Genomic DNA, 21,058 nt, shown 5'->3' with positions numbered 1-21,058 from the left:
TGCTGTCATTCCAGCTTCAGTTTAAAGTGATTGTGTTAGCTGTGTAGTTGGCTAGCTGTGTAGTTGGCTAGCTGTGTAGTTGGCTAGCTGTGTAGTTGGCTATCTCTTCTGAACAGTGGCCTGGCGAGAGAGCAAATGTTCTATGCCAGGCGAAATTTCACATCATTAGCTCATTGTTTTTGGATGCATCTCCCCCCCAAAAAATCACTAGAAAACAGCTTAATTAAACAAACACAAATGCAGCTACTTTGCTGTTATTCTGGCTGCACTGTTTGACGTGAATATGTTAGCTGAAGTTGGCTAGCTAGCAAGCGCAGGATAAGAACGTTGACAGCCATCATGACAACGGAACATTTAGAACGAACATCCATAGATTTAGAACAAAAATACTTAGACTGGGTCGCGTCTCAGGCAACCGTGCCGATAGAATGAACGACTAGCCGGCTTGGATAGCAGCAACCCCCGTTTTCAGGACTATATCTCGCGGAAGGATATGTTGGGTGGTCCTTTGCGTTGGGTGATGTAAGTTTCCTTTAACAATCAGTCTTCCAGATAGATGAAACAGACAAACGAACATGGGTATAAAACTCTTTAGTAATAAAATGCAATTGCAGACAGAGATTCACATACAGAGGACCTCAGCAGTCTATAGTAAAGATCTGTTTGACAAAACAAGAGGCAACACTCTCACCTTTCCAGAAACAAGTCTCTCACTACTGCTGCTTGCTATAGACCCTCCTCAGCCCCCAGCGGTGCCCTGGACACCATATGTGAATTGATTGCCCCCCATCTATCTTCAGAGCTCGTGCTGCTAGGTGACCTAAACTGGGACATGCTTAACACTCCGGCCATTCTACAATCTAAGCTTTATGCCCTCAATCTCACACAAATTATCAATGAACCTACCAGGTACAACCCCAAATCCGTAAACACGGGCACCCTCGTAGATATCATCCTAACCAACTTGCCCTCCAAATACACATCTGCTGTTTTCAACCAAGATCTCAGCGATCACTGCCTCATTGCCTGCATCCGTAATGGGTCTACGGTCAAACGACAACCCCTCATCACTGTCAAACGCTCCCTAAAACACTTCAGCAAGCAGGCCTTTCTAATCGACCTGGCTCAGGTATCCTGGAAGGATATTGACCTCATTCCGTCAATAGAGGATGCCTGATTATTCTTTAAAAATGCTTTCCTCACAATCTTAAATAAGCATGCCCCATTCAGAAAAATTTGAACCAGGAACCGATATAGCCCTTGGTTCACTCCAGACCTGACTGCCCTTGACCAGCACAAAAACATCCTGTGGTGTACTACATTAGCATCGCATAGCCCCCGTGATAAGCAACTTTTCAGGGAAGTTAGGAACCAATATACACAGGCAGTTAGGAAAGCCAAGGCTAGCTTTTTCAAACAGAAATGTGCTTCCTGTAGCACAAACTCAAAAAAAGTTATGGGACACTGTAAAGTCCATGGAGAATAAGAACAGCTCCTCCCAGCTGCCCACTGCACTGAGGCTAGGAAACACTGTCACCACTGATAAATTCACGATAATTGAGAATTTCAATAAGCATTTTTCTACGACTGGCCATGTTTTCCACCTGGCTACCCTTACCCCGGTCAACTGCCCTGCATGTGTGGTGTGGTGGATTGAGACGCAGCACAAGCAAAAAAAAATGATATCTCTAGCTTAAACTCTGTAATTGTTTGGCCTCGTGGTGAAATCCCTGAGCGGTTCCCTTCCTCTCCAGTAACTGAGTTAGGAAGGATGTCTGTATCTTTGTAGAAACTGGATGTATTGATACACCCAGGGGCACAGCTTTGGTTTTAGACGAGGGGGGGATATAACTTTTTTATTTATTTTTATCCAGTTGGATAAACAATCCAAACAGCCGACCGCTCGGAGGTGTCCACATGATCCTAAAGCACATCATTGCCTCGTTTTGTATCCATTGATAAAACTGGGCGAACAAAAGTGCAATTTCATATTGTCCCTGTCCCCAGTGAAAGCTGCACCCACCATGCTCAAAGGGATATTCAATGTCTGCTTTTTTTTTACCCATCTACCAATAGGTGCCCTTCTTTACATTGGAGGCTTTGGAAAACCTCCCTGGTTTTTGTGAATCTGTGTTTGAAATTCAGTGCTCAACTGAGGTACTTTACAGAGATGAGGTAGTAATTAAAAAAAAAAACATGTTAAACACTATTATTTTCACACAGTCCATGCAACTTATAATGTGACTTGTTAAGCACATTTCTACTCCTGAACTTATTTAGGCTTGTCATAACAAAGGGGTTGAATACTTATTGAGTCAAGATATTCCAGCTTTTCATTCCTCAAAGTATAATTCCACTTTGACATGATGGGGTATTGTGTGCCAGCCAGTGACACAAAATGTCAATGTAATCCATTTTAAATTCAGGCTGTAACACAACAACAACAACAACAACAACAACAACAACAGGTAAAGACTTGTCAATACTTTCTGAAGGCGTTGTAAAGACAGATTACTGTGAAACTTTGAAACTGTTGAAGAAAAAAAAGGTCTTTACATATGAAACAAATAAATACCGTTGGATTAATTTATTCAATTATGATATACAACTTTTACAAACTCATTAAGAGTTTCCGTTTCACAAGAAAATACTGCAGATTTAACAGACCAGTGTATATGTATGGGTTCACAATAAGAATAAACAAAAGCACAGACCAGAATTAGAGATATCCTCTCATCTCTCAGCCTCTCTTTTGTCAAAATATACAACTGCAAAATGAGGATGGTTGATGTTAATGTAATGGGTAAGGTGATGGGTAGATGGGTGGAACGATGGATGGATGGATGGATGGAGGAGTGGATGGATGAGACACCATTACACAGTAACTACGTTTCCCCTTTTCCCCTTTCCTTTTCCAAAGCCTGTGAACTCAAGCTTCATTCGTGACAACATGTGACATGTGAAGGATGCTCTGGTGCAGGGATTCTTCTTTTGATCAGTCCTGGAGGGACAAAACATTTCTCGTTTTTCCATCCTCTCATTCTGATCAGGGACTGATTCAGACCTGGGAAAACCAGGTTTGTGCAATTAACTACCAGGTAGAAAAACAGAACAGGAGCGTTTCGGCTGTAGAGGAATGGAACTGAAAAGCCTTGCTCTTGAGGGTTTTACTGAATGGTTTCCCAACTCCGGTCCTCCAGTAACCCCAACAGCCAAACTCCAGTCCTCCAGTACCCCCAACAGCCCAACTCCAGTCATCCAGTACCCCCAACAGCCCAACTCCAGTCCTCCAGTACCCCCAACAGCCCAACTCCAGTCATCCAGTACCCCCAACAGCCAAACTCCAGTACCCCCAACAGCCCAACTCCAGTCCTCCAATACCCCCAACAGACCAACTTCAGTCCTCCAGTACCCCCAACAGCCAAACTCCAGTCCTCCAGTACCCCCAACAGCCAAACTCCAGTCCTCCAGTACCCCCCAACAGCCCAACTCCAGTCCTCCAGTACCCACCAACAGTTCACATTTTACATTGAATTCCTGGACAAGCACACCTTATTCAACTCATTGAGGGCTTGATGATTAATAGACAAGTTGAATCAGGTGTGCTTGTCCAGTGTTACAATAGAAATGTGTACTGTTGATGGTGCTTGAGGACCAGGGTTGGGAAACACCGGTTTACTGCGTGGCGTCATAAAAGGTCAGGCTATAATCCAGGTGCTGTCCCAAATTGAACCCTACTGTCTTTATAATGTACTTCTTTTAGACCAGGGCCTATAGGGTGACATTTGGCACCCTATTTTATTTTTTTTAGTCTCTATAATTGACCTTTTTTTTGGTCCGATCGTGAGACCAATAGATCAACACATACCCAGTTGTATGTATTCATAATCAAACAAAACGATATGTTTAAGTAATTTAGTCCATCTCTACCTGTGGATATTCTGTACATAATCTCTTGAGTTATATGACCTTCCACTAGGTGTTTGTGCTGTTTCGCTTTGCAGTTTGGTTGTGTATGATATATATATATATATTTTTTTTTATAAATAACCCAAGGTAGACCAGAGTCTGTCGTTTCCAATGGGATCAAATGAGTCACAGTGGGCAGAGTCAAGCACGAGCTAGTGTGATCCTATTATGCATTTATTTGGATATTTCCATTAGGGAACACCTACTCTGTGAGGTGCTTTGGGGTGGCAGGTAGCCTAGTGGTTAGAGTGTTGGGCCAGTAACCGAAAGGTTGCTGGATTGAATCCCTGAGCTGACGAGGTAAAAATGTGTTGTTCTGCCCACTGTTCCCCGGTAGGCCATCACTGTAAAAAAGAAGTTGTTCTTAACTGACTTGCCTAGTTAAATAAAGGTTACATTTTAAAACAATTCAATTTGCCCTTGCACTCCTTCTAAACAACACAATTGTTTACAAATTTGGCAAAGGGTAAAGTATTTTTGAATGCAGTCCACTCTGTGTGTTACAGGTTCTAGTTTTGAAAACAGAAAACTGTATGGAGAAAATTAGCAGAATGACGGCCAAAATCCATCTAGCTCCATGTTCTCCCACTGCCGTCCACCAACCAGGTGCTTCACATTTATACATCCGGTGAAATATCTGGCTCATTATTCTATCTGTGATACTTCTTTGGATTTTAGGCTCCCATGTTGAAGGTGAGGTGACGCGTGTAGGCCTGTATTGCCATAGCACAGTCTCACCGTTAGGGGGGGTATATGACGTCAAACTCCTGCGACGGAACTTACCACGTGGGAAGGATTTAGCTGTGTCGATGAGGTAAACAACCGCAGTGTAGCTTGGCTGTATTTATCCATAACATATATATTTCCATTTCATTTTGAACAAGCCTTAAGTTTTTGCTTTGTAAAGCGGTTCTCTCTAGACCATGCCCCACAACCCCGATCATCCTCCGGCGAAGAAATTTAAGCCGGGGTCTCCTTTTTTCCGTCTCGACAAGAAGCCTGGGATGCTGCTACCTAGAAAGGAAAATGCCTCGGTACCAATAGACGTGCAAAGGAAAAATCTTCCCATTTACCAGGCGAAGTCTCAACTAATTAACCAGCTTAGACAGCTTCATAATGCTGTATTGATAGGTAAGTTGGCTTAACCTAGTCAAAAGGTAATGCAATAACCACTGTAGCACAACACAGGTGGGATTGCAAATGTTCATAAACGCTTGCCAAACAACAGGTTTCCTGACGCAGATCTTCGGTTGGATATTTACAGCTAGAATTCCATACAGGCAGATGTAATAGTTCCAACCCGTATGCTTTCCATACCTCTACCGCCATAGGCTATTTCCCGGTCACCTGTGGCGATATAGCTACACGTTTAGTGTAAATACAAAGACCTACAAAACAACAAAGTAGGCCAAAATGGCTCATACACAAAGAATCTGACTTTGTCTCGTGGAGGGGATTCGATTAATCTGGCCCGGCGACTAGGTAGGCGTGTTTTGCATCGGTTGAAAGTTAATTGTAGTGATGCTCCGAGATTTTTGGCTGTTACCGATGTCCGATATTTTCCTTGCCAAAAAAACGATACCAACAACCGATATTTAAAAATGTAGCTGCCTTTTAAGCATTCTAGTACAATTAAATAGTTAACACACACACATGGACACAGCGATCTCTAAGGCATTGCATCTCAGTGCAAGAGGAGTCACTACAGTCCCTGGTTCGAAACCAGACTGTATCACATCAGACCGTGATTGGGAGTCCCATAGGGCGGCGCACAATTGGCCCAGCGTTGTCTGGGTTTGGCCGTCATTGTAAATAAGAATTTGTTCTTAACTGACTGGCCTAGTTAAAGGTTACACACACCACACTGACCAAAAAGTTATTTTATTACCATTTACCTATGTCCCATTACCAGTAAAACATAATCAGAACCTATTTATTTCACTTACTTGCTGTTTCGTTGTTCAGTCGTTTCATTCTCAACCAGGATTTCATCATGCATGTCAAGCAGTGAGGTTTCAGCTCTGTCTGTGGCTTCTATTCCTCTGTGCGCACTGTCCGTTTCCATCTTGTCCAGCTGTGTCGGTAACATTTCAGAAACAGGGTTTCTGTTTCTTGTCTGCATCGAAGTAATGGTACATGTACATAGCCTTGAGTATGGTGGCGACACAGTAAAGAGAGAATGCCACCGAATCGCTTGTTCGCAGCTTGTCAGCGGTTTTGTGGAGCAGGCGTTTCAATGCCATGACAGAGTGTGTCTCGTGTGCTGCAGGAGCAGTTGAGCTTGTTTCTCCAGTCAGTTGTTTGAATGGACCTAGCTAGTGTGTCCATGTTTCAAACATGTTCTCAAATGCCATTGAAATGGCAGCAGCAGTATGACAAATGGCACAATCATGAGCAAGCAATACGACTTTCCTCAGTGTGAAATCCTTGACGACCCACTGTGCTGTCAGACTCAGCATGCTCATGGGGCTGACATCGCTGGTCCAAATGTCAGCAGTGACGCTATTACTGTTTTAAGTGGCACAAGTTTTTAAGTCCGGTAGGGCAACATCTAAAAAATAGTGCACTTGGTAGTGTGTGACTGTGCTCGATCAGTCTGCGAAAGCCAACATCACCCACGACAGAGAACGAATCGTTTTAAACAGTCGTCCAACTCGGAATTCCAAGTCTGAAACTCGGGCATCTTTCTAGAGCTCCGAATTTTCGACCCGAGATCATTGACGTTATGATTTGACCTCCATGGTGCGTTCAAGACATCTGGGTACTTGAAAAAATGTAAGGTCAAATCACGACTGATAAATAGCTAGTGATCTTAATGGCCAGCTGTCAGTGGTACAGCAGGTACCATTCATTAGTCTCATATCATAGCAAAACGTTTTGCAATAAATGTTTACCCCAAAAGTGTTCTGGGGCTCTAGTGGAGCAGGTTGAGAGTTTCAAGTTCCTCCATGTCCACATCACTAAGGAATTATCATGGTCCACACGCTAACATAGTCATGAAGGCTTCTTCCCTCTCATGAGGCTGAAAAGATTCAGTATGGGCCTAAAGCTGCACCGTTGAGAGAATCTTGACTGGCTGCATCACCATTTGGTGTGGCGACTGCTTGGCGTCTGACCGCACGGTGCTACAGGGGGTAGTGCCCAGTACATCACTGGGGCCGAGCACCCTGCCATCCAGGTCCTCCATACCAGGCGGTGTCAGAGGAAGGCCCTAAAAAATTGTCGAAGACTCCAGCCACCCAATTCTAAGACTTGTTTTCTCTGCTACTGCACGACAAGCGGTACCGACGCACCACGTCTGGAACCTGAACTAGAGGTCGACCGATTGGCTGATTTAATTAGGGCAGATTTTCAAGTTTTCATAACAATCAGAATTTTTGGACGCCGATTTATATTGCAATCCAGGAGGAGACTGGCAAGGAGCCATGATACGTTTCTAGCTAGCATTAAACTTATCTTATAAAAAAAAACAATAAATCTTAACATAATCACTAGTTAACTACACGTGGTTGATGATATTACTAGTTTAATTAACTAACTAGCTTGTCCTGCGTTGCATATAATCAATGCGGTGCCTGAAATTGTGTCACTTCTCTTGCGTTCAGTGTAAGCAGAGTCAGGGTATATGCAGCAGTTTGGGTCGTCTGGCTCGTTGCGAACTGTGTGAAGACCATTTCTCCTAACAAATACAGGAATTAATTTGCCAGATTTTGACATAATTATGACATAACATTGAAGGTTGTGCAATGTAACAGCAATATTTAGACTTAGGGTTGCCACCCGTTCGATAAAATACGCAATGGTTCTGTATTTCACTGAAAGAATAAATGTTTTGTTTTCGAAATTATAGTTTCCGGATTTAACCATATTAATGACGAAAGGCTCGTATTTCTGTGTGTTTTTATTATTTTATAATTAAGTCTATGGTTTGATAGAGCAGTCTGACTGAGCGGTGGAAGGCAGCAGCAGGATCGTAAGCATTCATTCAAACCACACTTTCCCCCGTTTGCCAGCAGCTCTGTTTATGTCTTCAAGCCTATCAACTCCCGAGAGTAGGCTGGAAATACTATAGTGCCTATAAGAACATCCAATAGGGAAAGGTATATGAAATTCAAATGGTATAGAGATAAATAGTCCTATAATAACTACAACCTAAAACTTCTTACCTATTGAAGACTCATATTAAATGGAACCACCAGCTTTCATATGTTCTCATGTTCTGAGCAAGGAACTTAAACATTAGCTTTTTTACATGGCACATATTGCACTTTTATTTTCTTCTCCAACACTGTGTATTTGCATTATTCTAACTAAATTGAACATGTTTCATTATTTGTTTGAGACTAAATTGATTTTATTGCTGTATTATATTAAGTTAAAATAAGTGTTCATTCAGTATTGTTGTAATTGTCATTATTACAAATAAAAAATATAGAAAATTGTCCGATTAATCGGTATTGGCGTTTTTGGTCCTCCAATAATCGGTATCGATGCATGCTCTTCAACCGATCGCTGTCCGCACCTGCCCGCCCGTCCAGCATCACTACTCTGACTTAGAATATGTGGACAATTACAAATACCTAGGTGTCTGGTTAGACTGTAAACTCTCCTTCCAGACTCACATTAAGCATCTTCAATCCAAAAGTAAATCTAGAATCAGCTTCCTATTTTGCAACAAAGCATCCTTCACTCATGCTGCCAAACACACCTTCGTAAAACTGACCATCCTACCGATCCTCGACTTCGGCTATGTCATTTACAAAATAGCCTCCAATACTTTACTTAACAAATTGGATGCAGTCTATCACAGTGCCATCTGTTTTGTCACCAAAGCCCCATATACTATCCACCACTGCGACCTGTACGCTCTCGTTGGCTGGTCCTCGCTTCATATTCGTCTTCTGCACATCTATCATTCCAGTGTTTAATTGCTATATTGTAATTACTTCGCCACTATGGCCTATTTATTGCCTTACCTCCCTTATCTTACCTCATCTGCAAACACTGTATATAGACTTTTTAAAATTGTGTTATTGACTGTATGTTTGTTTATCCCATGTGTAACTCTGTGTTGTTTGTGTCGCACTGCTTTGCTTTATCTTGGCCAGAGTTCGCAGTTGTAAATGAGAACTTGTTCTCAACTGACCTACCTGGTTAAATAAAGGTGAAAAAAAGAATGTGTTCATTCAGTATTGTTGTAATTGTCAGTATTTTATATATTTATTTAATATATATTTATTTAACCAGGTAGGTCAGTCATATCAGCCAATTAATCGGTATCGGCGTTGACAAATTATAATTGGTCAACCTCTAACCCTGAACAGTTTCCACCCCAATGATATACATCGCCTTCTGAAAATATTTCAGACCCCTTGACTTTTTCCACGTTACGTTACAGCCTTATTCTAAAATGGATTAAATTGTTTTCTACAGACGACATAATGACAAAACAGAAAAACTGTTTTTTAGAATATGTTTACATAAGTATTCAGACCTTTAGAATGTGTTTACATAAGTATTCAGACCTTTAGAATGTGTTTACATAAGTATTCAGACCTTTAGAATGTGTTTACATGAGTATTCAGACCTTTAGAATGTGTTTACATAAGTATTCAGACCTTTTGAATGTGTTTACATAAGTATTCAGACCTTTATAATGTGTTTACATGAGTATTCAGACCTTTTAGAATGTGTTTACATGAGTATTCAGACCTTTAGAATGTGTTTACATAAGTATTCAGACCTTTAGAATGTGTTTACATGAGTATTCAGACCTTTAGAATGTGTTTACATGAGTATTCAGACCTTTAGAATGTGTTTACATAAGTATTCAGACCTTTAGAATGTGTTTACATAAGTATTCAGACCTTTAGAATGTGTTTACATAAGTATTCAGACCTGTAGGATGTGTTTACATAAGTATTCAGACCTTTAGAATGTGTTTACATGAGTATTCAGACCTTTAGAATGTGTTTACATGAGTATTCAGACCTTTAGAATGTGTTTACATGAGTATTCAGACCTTTAGAATGTGTTTACATGAGTATTCAGACCTTTTGCTTTGTTGAAGCACCTTTTGTCAAGCTGAAGCTGAAGCTGAAGCTGGGTCATGCAGCAAGACAATGATCAAAAAACACACAATCAAGTCTTAACATAAAAATGGCTATAAAAAAAGCAACACGTTTGAAGTTTTGGAAAGATCTAGTCAAAGTCCTAATTCCAATGGAGATGTGTTGGCGTTTGGTTGGAGTCATTGCAGCTAAAACTGGCACAACCAGTTATTGAGGTGTAAAGGGGGCAAGTTCACCGCATTTTACATATCTACCTCATACGTTGACTCGGTACTTACCCTGTGTATATAGACAGGTTGTTATTATTATACTTTTTTAAAAATGTATTTTTTTACTTTTTTATTTAACTAGGCAAGTCGGTTAAGAACTAATTCTTATACAGCGACGGCCTAGGAACGGTGGGTTAACTGCCTTGTTCAGGGGCAGAATGACAGATTTTTACCTTGTCAGCTCAGGGATTCGATCTAGCAACCTTTCGGTTACTGGCCCAACGATCTAACCACAAGGCTACCTACCCCCTCCCTACACTCTAACCACGAGGCTACCTGCCCCCTCCCTGCACTCTAACCACGAGGCTACCTGCCCCCTCCCTACACTCTAACCACTAGGCTACCTGCCACCCAAATGAATGTTACTCATTGTGCATTTATTCCTCAGTTTTATTATTTTTCTATTATTTTCTAAATGTTTCTCTCTGCCGTGTTGGGAAGGGTCCGGAAATGTCCGGAAGGGTGTTACTTCGGCTCTGGAAGGCCCCGAACAGCCAGAAAACCCCTCACCGAAATCCGAAACAAAAATAAACGCTGTCAAAAATATATGCACACACTCCTCAGAAGTGTTTCAGCTGGGATGCATGCGGACGCCTCTAGTCTACACCTGTTTGTTTACAAAGCATGTGACAAATACAATTTTATTTGATTATTTGTTGGCTTCTGTATGGATTCTAGTGTACATACCCCAGGACTCAGCTGGAGTGTAAAAGCATTAGTCGGAAAAATGTTTTGCAACGAAAACAAGTTTTTAATATTTATATATATTTTTAAAATTTTGTATTTCTTTTTATTGAACAAATTCAGAGGTCCCTCCTTGTTCATCTGAGTACCCGTGTTGATTGTTCATGTGGTTGCAATGATCATATCCTGTAGATTTTACTCCCTGGCGAAGGCCATGCAGCCGAAACGCGTCGGTTTAAAAAAAAAACGTTGTTTCTATTGAACATGCCATACTGATAAAGGCATTTTAATTAATTATATGGTTGGTCCTCCTTTCTTTTTGATGACGGTAGATTTTGCCTTCAACTATTGTAACATTGGCTGACCCAAACCATTGTGTCTTCCCGATGCCCTGTCCCTCAGGTGAGACGGGTTCTGGGAAGACCACCCAGATTCCTCAGTACCTGTATGAAGCTGGCATCGCGCGACAGGGCATCGTCGCTGTGACACAGCCCCGCCGAGTGGCAGCTATCTCCCTGGCAACGAGGGTAGCAGAGGAGAAGAGAACTCAGCTGGGGAAGCTGGTGCGTAAAAACATTATTTTTTTTTTTACAATCTGTGGTTGTCAAACTCTAGTAGAACACGTGTTTTTGTACTTCATTCTATAGCCATGTGGTGGTTGTTACCTCCATCATCATTATCATCATCATCATCATCAGTGGCTGCATGTACCCAACGACAATCCTTGTCTTGTAGTTTTATAAGTCTTGTACAAAACGTCAGTCTTGTAAACTCTCTAACGCTAGGCTGTATGTGGACTGAAACCAACCAATCAAATCGAGGGGGAAATCCTCCTTTTCAGGTCGGCTACACGGTGCGATTTGAGGATGTCACCTCCTCGGAGACGAAGCTGAAGTTCATGACAGATGGTATGCTCCTGCGTGAGGCCATAGGAGACCCCTTACTGCTACGCTACACCGTGGTGGTGCTGGATGAGGCCCACGAGCGCACTGTGCACACTGACGTACTTTTCGGAGTGGTGAAGGCTGCCCAGCGCAAACGCAGAGAACAGAACAAGGTCCCCCTCAAGGTAGGTCATTGCTAGCCCTCAGTAGCCTGGAATCTAAAAAGTGATACGATCTGAAACAATGGTGAAACAGAACACATCACTTTGAATTCCAGACTAGGCCACTAACTGTAGGCCACTAACTGTAGGCCACTAACTGTAGGCCACTAACTGTAGGCCACTAACTGTAGGCCACTAACTGTAGGCCACTAACTGTAGGCCACTAACTGTGTGTGTGTGTGTGTGTGTGTGTGTGTGTGTGTGTGTGTGTGTGTGTGTGTGTGTGTGTGTGTGTGTGTGTGTGTGTGTGTGTGTGTGTGTGTGTGTGTGTGAGAGATCTGGTGTTCCATTGTCAAAGCACCCAATGTAAAAAAAAAAAGTCAAACATACTCTAAGACCACTTAAAAATGTTTTAAAGGCTTTATAAATAAATCTGGTATATTGTCGCCTCCAATGTACCGTTTGTAGGTGATTGTGATGTCAGCCACCATGGATGTGGACCTGTTCTCTCAGTACTTCAACAAGTCCCCTGTGCTGTACCTGGAGGGCAGGCAGCACCCCATCCAGATGTACTACACCAAGCAGCCCCAGTCGGACTACCTGCAGGCTGCCCTGGTCTCAGTCTTCCAGATCCATCAGGTATGTGACTTAACGGAGCAGACGTTAAAGTGTATCCATCTCTGTTCGTGTCGGGAAAAGAAACTGGCCAATTATGGGCATTGCAGTTAATTACCACGTTTGTGAGGTGAACTAGGTTTAATATTTGCTTAATGAAAACTACTGCAGCAGGCGATGTATGGGGTCTGTGTGTATCTAACCTAACATAGCAGGCGGTGTATGGGGTCTGTGTGTATCTAAACTACTGTAGCAGGCGGTGTATGGTGTCTGTGTGTATCTAACCTAACGTAGCAGGCGGTGTATGGGGTCTGTGTGTATCTAACCTAACGTAGCAGGCGGTGTATGGGGTCTGTGTGTATCTAAACTACTGTAGCAGGCGGTGTATGGTGTCTGTGTGTATCTAACCTAACGTAGCAGGCGGTGTATGGGGTCTGTGTGTATCTAACCTAACGTAGCAGGCGGTGTATGGGGTCTGTGTGTATCTAAACTACTGTAGCAGGCGGTGTATGGTGTCTGTGTGTATCTAACCTAACGTAGCAGGCGGTGTATGGGGTCTGTGTGTATCTAACCTAACATAGCAGGCGGTGTATGGGGTCTGTGTATATCTAACCTAACGTAGCAGGCGGTGTATGGGGTCTGTGTGTATCTAACCTAACGTAGCAGGCGGTGTATGGGGTCTGTGTGTATCTTAACCTCATAACATGAATAATACCTTCCTGAAAAACACAAGTTAGACACGATTCCAAATCAGCATATGATGACTGACAAGATTTTGGTTGTGATGCGTCCGTCCTGAACAGGAAGCCCCTGCGTCACATGACATCCTGGTGTTCATGACAGGACAGGAGGAGATAGAGGCGCTGGCTCGTACCTGCCGTGACATCGCCAAGCACCTACCTGACAGCTGTGGTCCCATGACTGTCATCCCTCTGTATGCCTCCCTACCCCCTGCTCAGCAGCTCAGGGTCTTCCAGCCTGCCGCTAAGGTAGGATACACCTACACCCCCCCCTTAGAGGTCCCGGTACAATATGCTGCAATCATTGATTTGTGATGCATGGTCTCCTCGAGCAACTAAGGCTTCATATTGAAGTCACCGTCCAGTGACGATCTGTTTTAAAAGTGAATATTCTGTTAACTCCTACCCGAATAATGTTGTTGGCACATCCAGTTCTGGTACTTGTGGCCTAAATTAGAGGGGGGATTTAAAAAATAATAATAATTATAATAATCTGGAAGGAAAACTATTTCACTCATATTGTAAATCATTATTTTATAGTAATTTGGAAATCCTGGACAGTTGAATCTGTATCTATTGTCCTCTTGTGTTTTTTGCTTTGGTTTTGCCAGGGTTGTAGGAAGGTAATCCTGTCAACCAACATTGCAGAGACGTCGATCACCATCTCGGGGATCAAATACGTCATTGACACAGGCATGGTGAAAGCAAAACGCTTCAACCCAGGTGAGACTTCACATTGTGACAGTACACGAAGCTGTTTCACCTCACTTCCTATCTGTTTCTCTACTTGTCGGGCACTCAGTTCTGTAGCCCTGGTGTGAATTGATGAATTCATTTGATTTGATAATTAATATTTTCTAACTTTTTGGGAAAAAAAACAACAATACACACACACACACGTATAAAAAAGGATTGAAGATTTTTTTTTTAAAGCAGATTTATTTCCATTGTGATGTACCTTGTTATCCGCCCCTCAGAGAGCGGTCTGGAGGTGTTGGCAGTACAGCGGGTATCTAAAGCCCAGGCGTGGCAGAGGGCGGGCAGGGCTGGCAGAGAGGACTCCGGCTCTGTCTACCGTCTCTACACCGAGGATGAGTTTGACAACCTCATCCCCATGACCGTGCCTGAGATACAAAGGTAGGAAACACACACACACACACACAGAGAGTTAGATCCCCATGTCTGTGATGGAGGTTGGACCAGCATGGCTGGAGTTGGATCAGGTGGACAAATGTATATGAGCAACCAAAGCAAGTGTAGTCACTGTTGACCTGTTGGAAGAGAACAGAACTCTTTTCAATAGATGCCAACCAGAGAAGTACTATCTCGACATGTCCAATAAGAAATGCTCGGTTTTTGCTACAGTGTGCTCTAATGAACACGACCCAGTTGTTGCTGCAGTATAAATTGAAACATGTCTCTGTCGTTGTGATGGACTGTTCTGCTCTCGTGTTCTCTCTGCAGGTGTAACCTGGCCAGTGTCATGCTACAGCTTCTGGCTCTGGGGATCCCTGACGTGATGAACTTTGACTTCATGTCTAAGCCTTCTCCTGGTAAGCAGCGTGTGAAGTCATCAGACATGGTAGAATCCATTAAAAGGGGTATTAATCCACTGAGTTGTAGGCTCAGATAAGAGTTAGTTGTGTTGCAGTTTTGTTTCGTGTTGTGTTTGGTCAGAAAGGAATGTTGTGGGTGTGATGTGACTGGTCAGAGATGGTTGTAATAATGTTGTGGATGTGATGTGACTGGTCAGAGATGGTTGTAATAATGTTGTGGGTGTGATGTGACTGGTCAGAGATGGTTGTAATAATGTTGTGGATGTGATGTGACTGGTCAGAGATGGTTGTAATAATGTTGTGGGTGTGATGTGACTGGTCAGAGATGGTTGTAATAATGTAATGTTGTGGGTGTGATGTGACTGGTCAGAGATGGTTGTAATAATGTAATGTTGTGGGTGTGATGTGACTGGTCAGAGATGGTTGTAATAATGTTGTGGGTGTGATGTGACTGGTCAGAGATGGTTGTAATAATGTTGTGGATGTGATGTGACTGGTCAGAGATGGTTGTAATAATGTTGTGGGTGTGATGTGACTGGTCAGAGATGGTTGTAATAATGTTGTGGATGTGATGTGACTGGTCAGAGATGGTTGTAATAATGTTGTGGGTGTGATGTGACTGGTGGTTGATGGTTGTAATAATGTTGTGGATGTGATGTGACTGGTCAGAGATGGTTGTAATAATGTAATGTTGTGGGTGTGATGTGACTGGTCAGAGATGGTTGTAATAATGTAATGTTGTGGGTGTGATGCAACTGGTCAGAGATGGTTGTAATAATGTCATGTGACTGGTCAGAGATGGTTGTAATAATGTAATGTTGTGGGTGTGATGCGACTGGTCAGAGATGGTTGTAATAATGTCATGCGACTGGTCAGAGATGGTTGTAATAATGTCATGCGACTGGTCAGAGATGGTTGTAATAATGTCATGTGACTGTTCAGAGGCGATGCGTTCGGCAGTGGAGCAGCTGGATCTGCTCGGGGCTGTAGGGAGGAAAGGTGAGCAGGTCACCCTCACTCCTTTGGGAAAGAAGATGGCCAGCTTCCCCCTGGAGCCACGCTATGCCAAGGTAAGATAGACACACAGGAAATGGGCCTTCAGTTGTGCAACTGACTAGGCATCCCCCTTTCCTTTGTTTATGAGGAGCCATGACAATAAATACTGGATTAAAACATTCTTTCTGACTGTCTCTGTCGTTCTCTCTCTGTCTTTCTCGTTCTGTCTCTCTCTATCTTTCTCGTTCTGTCTCTCTGTTTCTTTCTCTCTGTCTTTCTCGTTCTGTCTCTCTGTCTTTCTCGTTCTCTCTCTCTGTCTTTCTCGTTCTCTCTCTGTCTTTCTCGTTCTGTCTCTCTCTGTCTTTCTCGTTCTGTCTCTCTCGTTCTCTCTCTCTCTGTCTTTCTCTGTCTCTCTCGTTCTGTCCCGTTCTGTCTCTCCCGTTCTGTCTCTCCCGTTCTGTCTCTCCCGTTCTGTCTCTCTCGTTCTGTTTCTCTCTTTCTTTCTCGTTCTGTCTCTCTCTTTCTTTCTCGTTCCGTCTCTCTCGTGTGTGTCTACAGACCATCTTGCTGTCACCAGACTTCCAGTGTTCCGAGGAGGTGCTGACCATCGTGTCTCTGCTGTCGGTGGACTCGGTGCTCTACAACCCGCCCGCACGCCGAGAGGAGTGTCTCGCCGCACGCAAGAAGTTCACCACCAGCGAGGGAGATCACTTGACCCTGCTCAACATCTACAGAGCCTTCAAGAAAGTAAACGCCAACAAGGTCAGGGATCAGAATGAAGAGGCCTTCAGGAGTCTTCATACAGTCTGTACAATATCTCTGGACATTGTAGGGTCTGGTCCCCAGACTAAAATGCTTCTCCAGGTCTCCTGAAGTGGCGCAGTGATCTAAGGCACCGCATCACAGTGCTAGCTGTGCCACTAGAGATTCTAGGTTCGAGTCCCAGGTTCTGTCGCACCCGGCGGCAACCGGGAGACCCGTGGGGCGACGCACAATTGGCCCAGCGTTGTCCGGGTTAGGGGAGGGTTTGGCCGGCAGGGATGTCCTTGTCCCATCGCGCACTAGCGACTCCTGTGGCGGGCCGGACGCAGTGCACGCTGACACGGTCACCAGGTGTACGGTGTTTCCTCCGACACATTGGTGCGGCTGGCTTCCGGGTTAAGTGGGCGTTGGGTCAAGAAGCAGTGCGGCTTGGTTGGGTTGTGTTTCGGAGGACGCACGGCTCTCGACCTTCGCCTCTCCCGAGTCCGTACGGGAGTTGCAGCGATGGGACAAGACTGTAACTACCAATTTGGTTATCACAAAATTGAGGAGAAAAAGGGGTAGATAAACTAATTGCTTCTCCATTGTTTTTTAGTCCAGATGTTCAGCCTCTAGTGTATATTGATGAAGTGTTATGGTCTCTAGATGGTGTTTTCAGTGCAGGCTCTGATGTGTGTGTCGTAGGAGTGGTGTCGGGAGAACTTTGTCAACAGCAGGAACATGAGCATGGTTGGAGAGGTCCGTGCACAGCTCCGAGAGATCTGCCTTAAGGTAGGAGAACAAGTCCCTAACATCACAAGTAACCAGTTCTCCGAACATGGCTGTTCCTCAGCAAGAGGGGAATCGGCACACTGCAATTTTTCCAAATGTGTTGGCGGCAACATTTCAACTCTTAGGTCTTCTAATCGGCTGATGAATTCAAACATGGTTATCTTTCACCTGAACAAGTCCATGATATTTCCGTGTGATGTATCTCTTTTCACACATAACGACCTCTCCTTCTCCCCTCTGTGTACCAGCTGAGCATGAAGCTGGAGTCGTGTGGGTCGGACACGGGGAGTGTGCGTCGCTGCCTGGCCCACGGTCTGTTTATGAACGCTGCAGAGCTACAGCCAGATGGCAGCTACACGGCTCTGGATACCCACCAGCCTGTTGCCATCCACCCCTCCTCTGTCCTCTTCCAGGCCAAGCCTGCCTACGTGGTCTTCAACGAGCTCCTGCACACCTCAAAGTGCTACATGAGGGACCTGTGTCTGGTGGATGCTGATTGGCTGGTCGAGGCCGCGCCTGAGTACTTTCGCCGGAAGCTACGCCCCACCAAGAGCTAGCCTCTGATTGGACAGAACTCGGGGGTGACAAGAGACTACAGCGGAACCAAAGCTCCCTGAGCAGTGACACACCTGGCCCACCTCTCCCTCAGTGTCAATAGAAATTGGATGGAGGCATGATGGGAAGAACATCTTTCTACTTTTTCCTGTTTGCTGAATCGCTCTTTTTTGTTTTCACAAAGCGTAGAAAGATTCTTCAGCGCTGTTTGTGTGTGTGTGTGTGTGTGTGTGTGTGTGTGTGTGTGTGTGTGTGTGTGTGCCAGTCGAAGACAGAACATTTAGCATTTGGTCTGACAGTTTGGCAGCGTTCAGACAAGCAGCCCAATTCTAAACTTTTTTTAAATTAATTGATCTTTTGAATAATCAGATCAGCTCTGAAACATATTTGATGTGATTGGTTAAAAGACCAAGTGAGGGTTCTTCTCTGGGTTCTTCTACCTAGTCATGGGACAGCGGCCATGTTTTATTAGACGTCTGCTGAACCATAGAAGAGTAGAGATTCCCCTGGCCTAGAACGGAGGTTACAAACTAATGTTCCCGTTACTATGGTTACGAACCGACCTTCTCGGTCTTCATTCTACTCTCCTCTACCTGTTGGCTAATCATTGCCTGTTGCCACATATTTGCTTCACAAACAGAAATGAGGTTTCATCATGATTGAGTTCCAACACTGATTCTAAAATATCTGCATGTTTCTTAGCAACATAGATTTAACTCACAGAAGTGGGAGGGCATGGTTATTCCTTCAAACAAATATATTCAACAACTGACTTGAATTGGCTGTTCATATTTAAATTCTGGCCCCTGGTCTAACTTATTGGCTGTTTGTCACTTGCTTAAACAGGGGACAAATATAACACAAATGCCATTCCATGTACATAATATTTTCTGTTGAAATAGATAGATATATCACAGGATTTAATTAGATATATAAGCAGCAGTTTACATAAACACTTGGGCATAGGTTGACTTTTTGTCTTCATTGAGTTTAGTCACACACATCTACATCAACTACCAGGGAAATAAGTGATATTGCTGACTAAAAATGACTTGTTTATCATTTGTCCTAAAAGGATACCAAGACATCTGTCCACATCATTTGAGGTGGGCGGTCATAGTGTGGCGGGGGTGTGTGTGTGTGTGGCTGGGTTAATACATTATGGCGTCTGTGGTGGTGGAGGAGGAGTGTAATTGAATGTCTTTCATTAACTGATAAGAGAATTATGTTCTCCTGGTACATCACCCAATTTAAATATATTACTCTGCAAACCAGAATGTGTAAGATCCTGGTCGAATGAAACAGACGGAGGCCCAGCTAAATAGTCAAAGGTTTATTCACGGGAACGTTCTGAAGTCAAGAATACAAATCAATTCATTTTATACTGACTTCTCATGCACACACATACACACAAACATACGCACACACACACACACATGTCCTGCTACGCACGCACTGTCTGTCTCACTTCCCAGCCGACAGAGATAGTGACCTTGTCCTGCTACACAGTCTGTCTGTCTCACTACACAGCCGACAGAGATAGTGACCATGTCCTGCTACACACACTGTCTGTCTCACTTCCCAGCCGACAGAGATGGTGACCTTGTCCTGCTACACTGTCTGTCTCACTACACAGCCGACAGAGATAGTGACCATGTCCTGCTACACACACTGTCTGTCTCACTTTCCAGCCGACAGAGATAGTGACCGTGTCCTTGAGACGTACTCCCCGTTCTCTCCCAAATCTCTCGTCAGGTCGGCACCAAGCTCAGACAGTCTGTGTTTAAAATACCATAAAGACATATTGCTTTACCCTAATTCTGACTAGGACTACACATTTATTGATTATGATTTCATACATTCTAATCAATTCCATACAATTATATGTTTCAGGGTTCGGAAAATTTCGAATCATCCAATTAACAGACAATTCTCACCTATCATTAACAAATGCCTGCTTTTTCTAAATCTGTTCACTCACTATTACCTGATGCATGCTCCTGCTGCAGTAACTTACAGTAAGTAACTGGCAACTCCAAAGACCGATGCATTGACCCTCTGGGTAAATGGACTTCAAATCTTATGGTGAAGTTGGTCACATCAGTTATCCTGCTTAAATGCAGAGCACTGTTGCACAAATGCCTGCTAGACCATGTCAAGTAGGTGTACTCGTACATTTGATAATGCAATGCATGGAGATTATATAGTAGGATTTGATTACTCAGGTCTTTGATACACTTGTAAAATGTCTCGAAATGGTATGAAATGGATTGTAGCTATTCGCTCTTCTCTTTTTTGTATTGTTCAGAGCAACCCGGAGGATTTGAAGCTGTGGCGGCGGGATTTGAACAGGGTGTCTGTTGTGCTGACATGGCATTCTTCACCCGTCTATCTTTCTATTGAAAAAATCAAAAAATACGGAAATAATATTGTCTTTAAACTAAATGAATGCCACATTTAGATCTTGAAGAACATCTTAACATGTGATTCCTAAAATATTTCTTATGGGGAATATTATAAAACAGATCAAGAATGTCCCAAAACAAGAATGATTGTTTAAATGGGTGGGATAGGTTTACTGGATAACCAATGGTCATATGTTTGATTGAAACGTCATTGTTGACTGAAATATTCGTGTTATATTGGATGATTAACAACCTGACCTGAGTGTGTTGAAAGTCAAAAGATTATAGTGGCGGATATGACAGGGTGACTTTATATTATATATGCTGGTTATTATATCCACTCGTGTTTTTCTAATAAATAAAACAACTTCGCCTCATCAATTGAATTTGTTTGATTTGCAATCATTTTTTATGATTTTCAACTGTATAGTGAAGCACCAACGTGAACGTACAGTATGAGCGCGCGTTGTCTTGTGCTCGTCATTCATTTGAACGCAGGGGTGGCGCTCTACACCGTAGACCAATAAGAACCGCTTTGTTTGCATTCTGCAGCGAGGTATCACAACACACGGTTGTTGGATGTATTATAAATATTTCTTACATGTATGTATTGACTCTTA

General features: G+C 43.3%; 1 protein-coding gene across 1 annotated transcript; it reads left to right on the top strand.

The window, feature by feature from the left end:
• Positions 1-4,750: 4,750 nt before the first annotated feature.
• Positions 4,751-20,817, top strand: LOC139417964 (ATP-dependent RNA helicase DHX33-like). Its single transcript, XM_071166992.1, has 13 exons — positions 4,751-4,783; positions 4,890-5,100; positions 11,396-11,556; positions 11,835-12,062; positions 12,507-12,677; positions 13,457-13,642; positions 14,005-14,116; positions 14,371-14,530; positions 14,858-14,946; positions 15,892-16,019; positions 16,504-16,707; positions 17,392-17,478; positions 17,727-20,817. Exons 2-13 carry the CDS (start codon positions 4,893-4,895, stop codon positions 18,033-18,035), a joined length of 2,043 nt encoding a protein of 680 aa, XP_071023093.1. The 5' UTR covers positions 4,751-4,783; positions 4,890-4,892; the 3' UTR covers positions 18,036-20,817.
• Positions 20,818-21,058: the final 241 nt, after the last annotated feature.

This window comes from Oncorhynchus clarkii, chromosome 10 (genome assembly GCF_045791955.1).
Source record: "Oncorhynchus clarkii lewisi isolate Uvic-CL-2024 chromosome 10, UVic_Ocla_1.0, whole genome shotgun sequence".
Classification (NCBI taxonomy): domain Eukaryota; kingdom Metazoa; phylum Chordata; class Actinopteri; order Salmoniformes; family Salmonidae; genus Oncorhynchus; species Oncorhynchus clarkii.
This window is presented reverse-complemented; position numbering and strand designations above follow the sequence as displayed.

Excerpts from the sequence above, each read along its gene's own strand:
- LOC139417964 (XM_071166992.1), top strand. The coding sequence starts at position 4,893 with ATGCCCCACAACCCCGATCATCCTCCGGCGAAGAAATTTAAGCCGGGG. Across the intron at positions 11,557-11,834 it reads GAACTCAGCTGGGGAAGCTG|GTCGGCTACACGGTGCGATT; the intron begins GTGCGTAAAAAC and ends CCTCCTTTTCAG. Across the intron at positions 14,117-14,370 it reads AGCAAAACGCTTCAACCCAG|AGAGCGGTCTGGAGGTGTTG; the intron begins GTGAGACTTCAC and ends TCCGCCCCTCAG.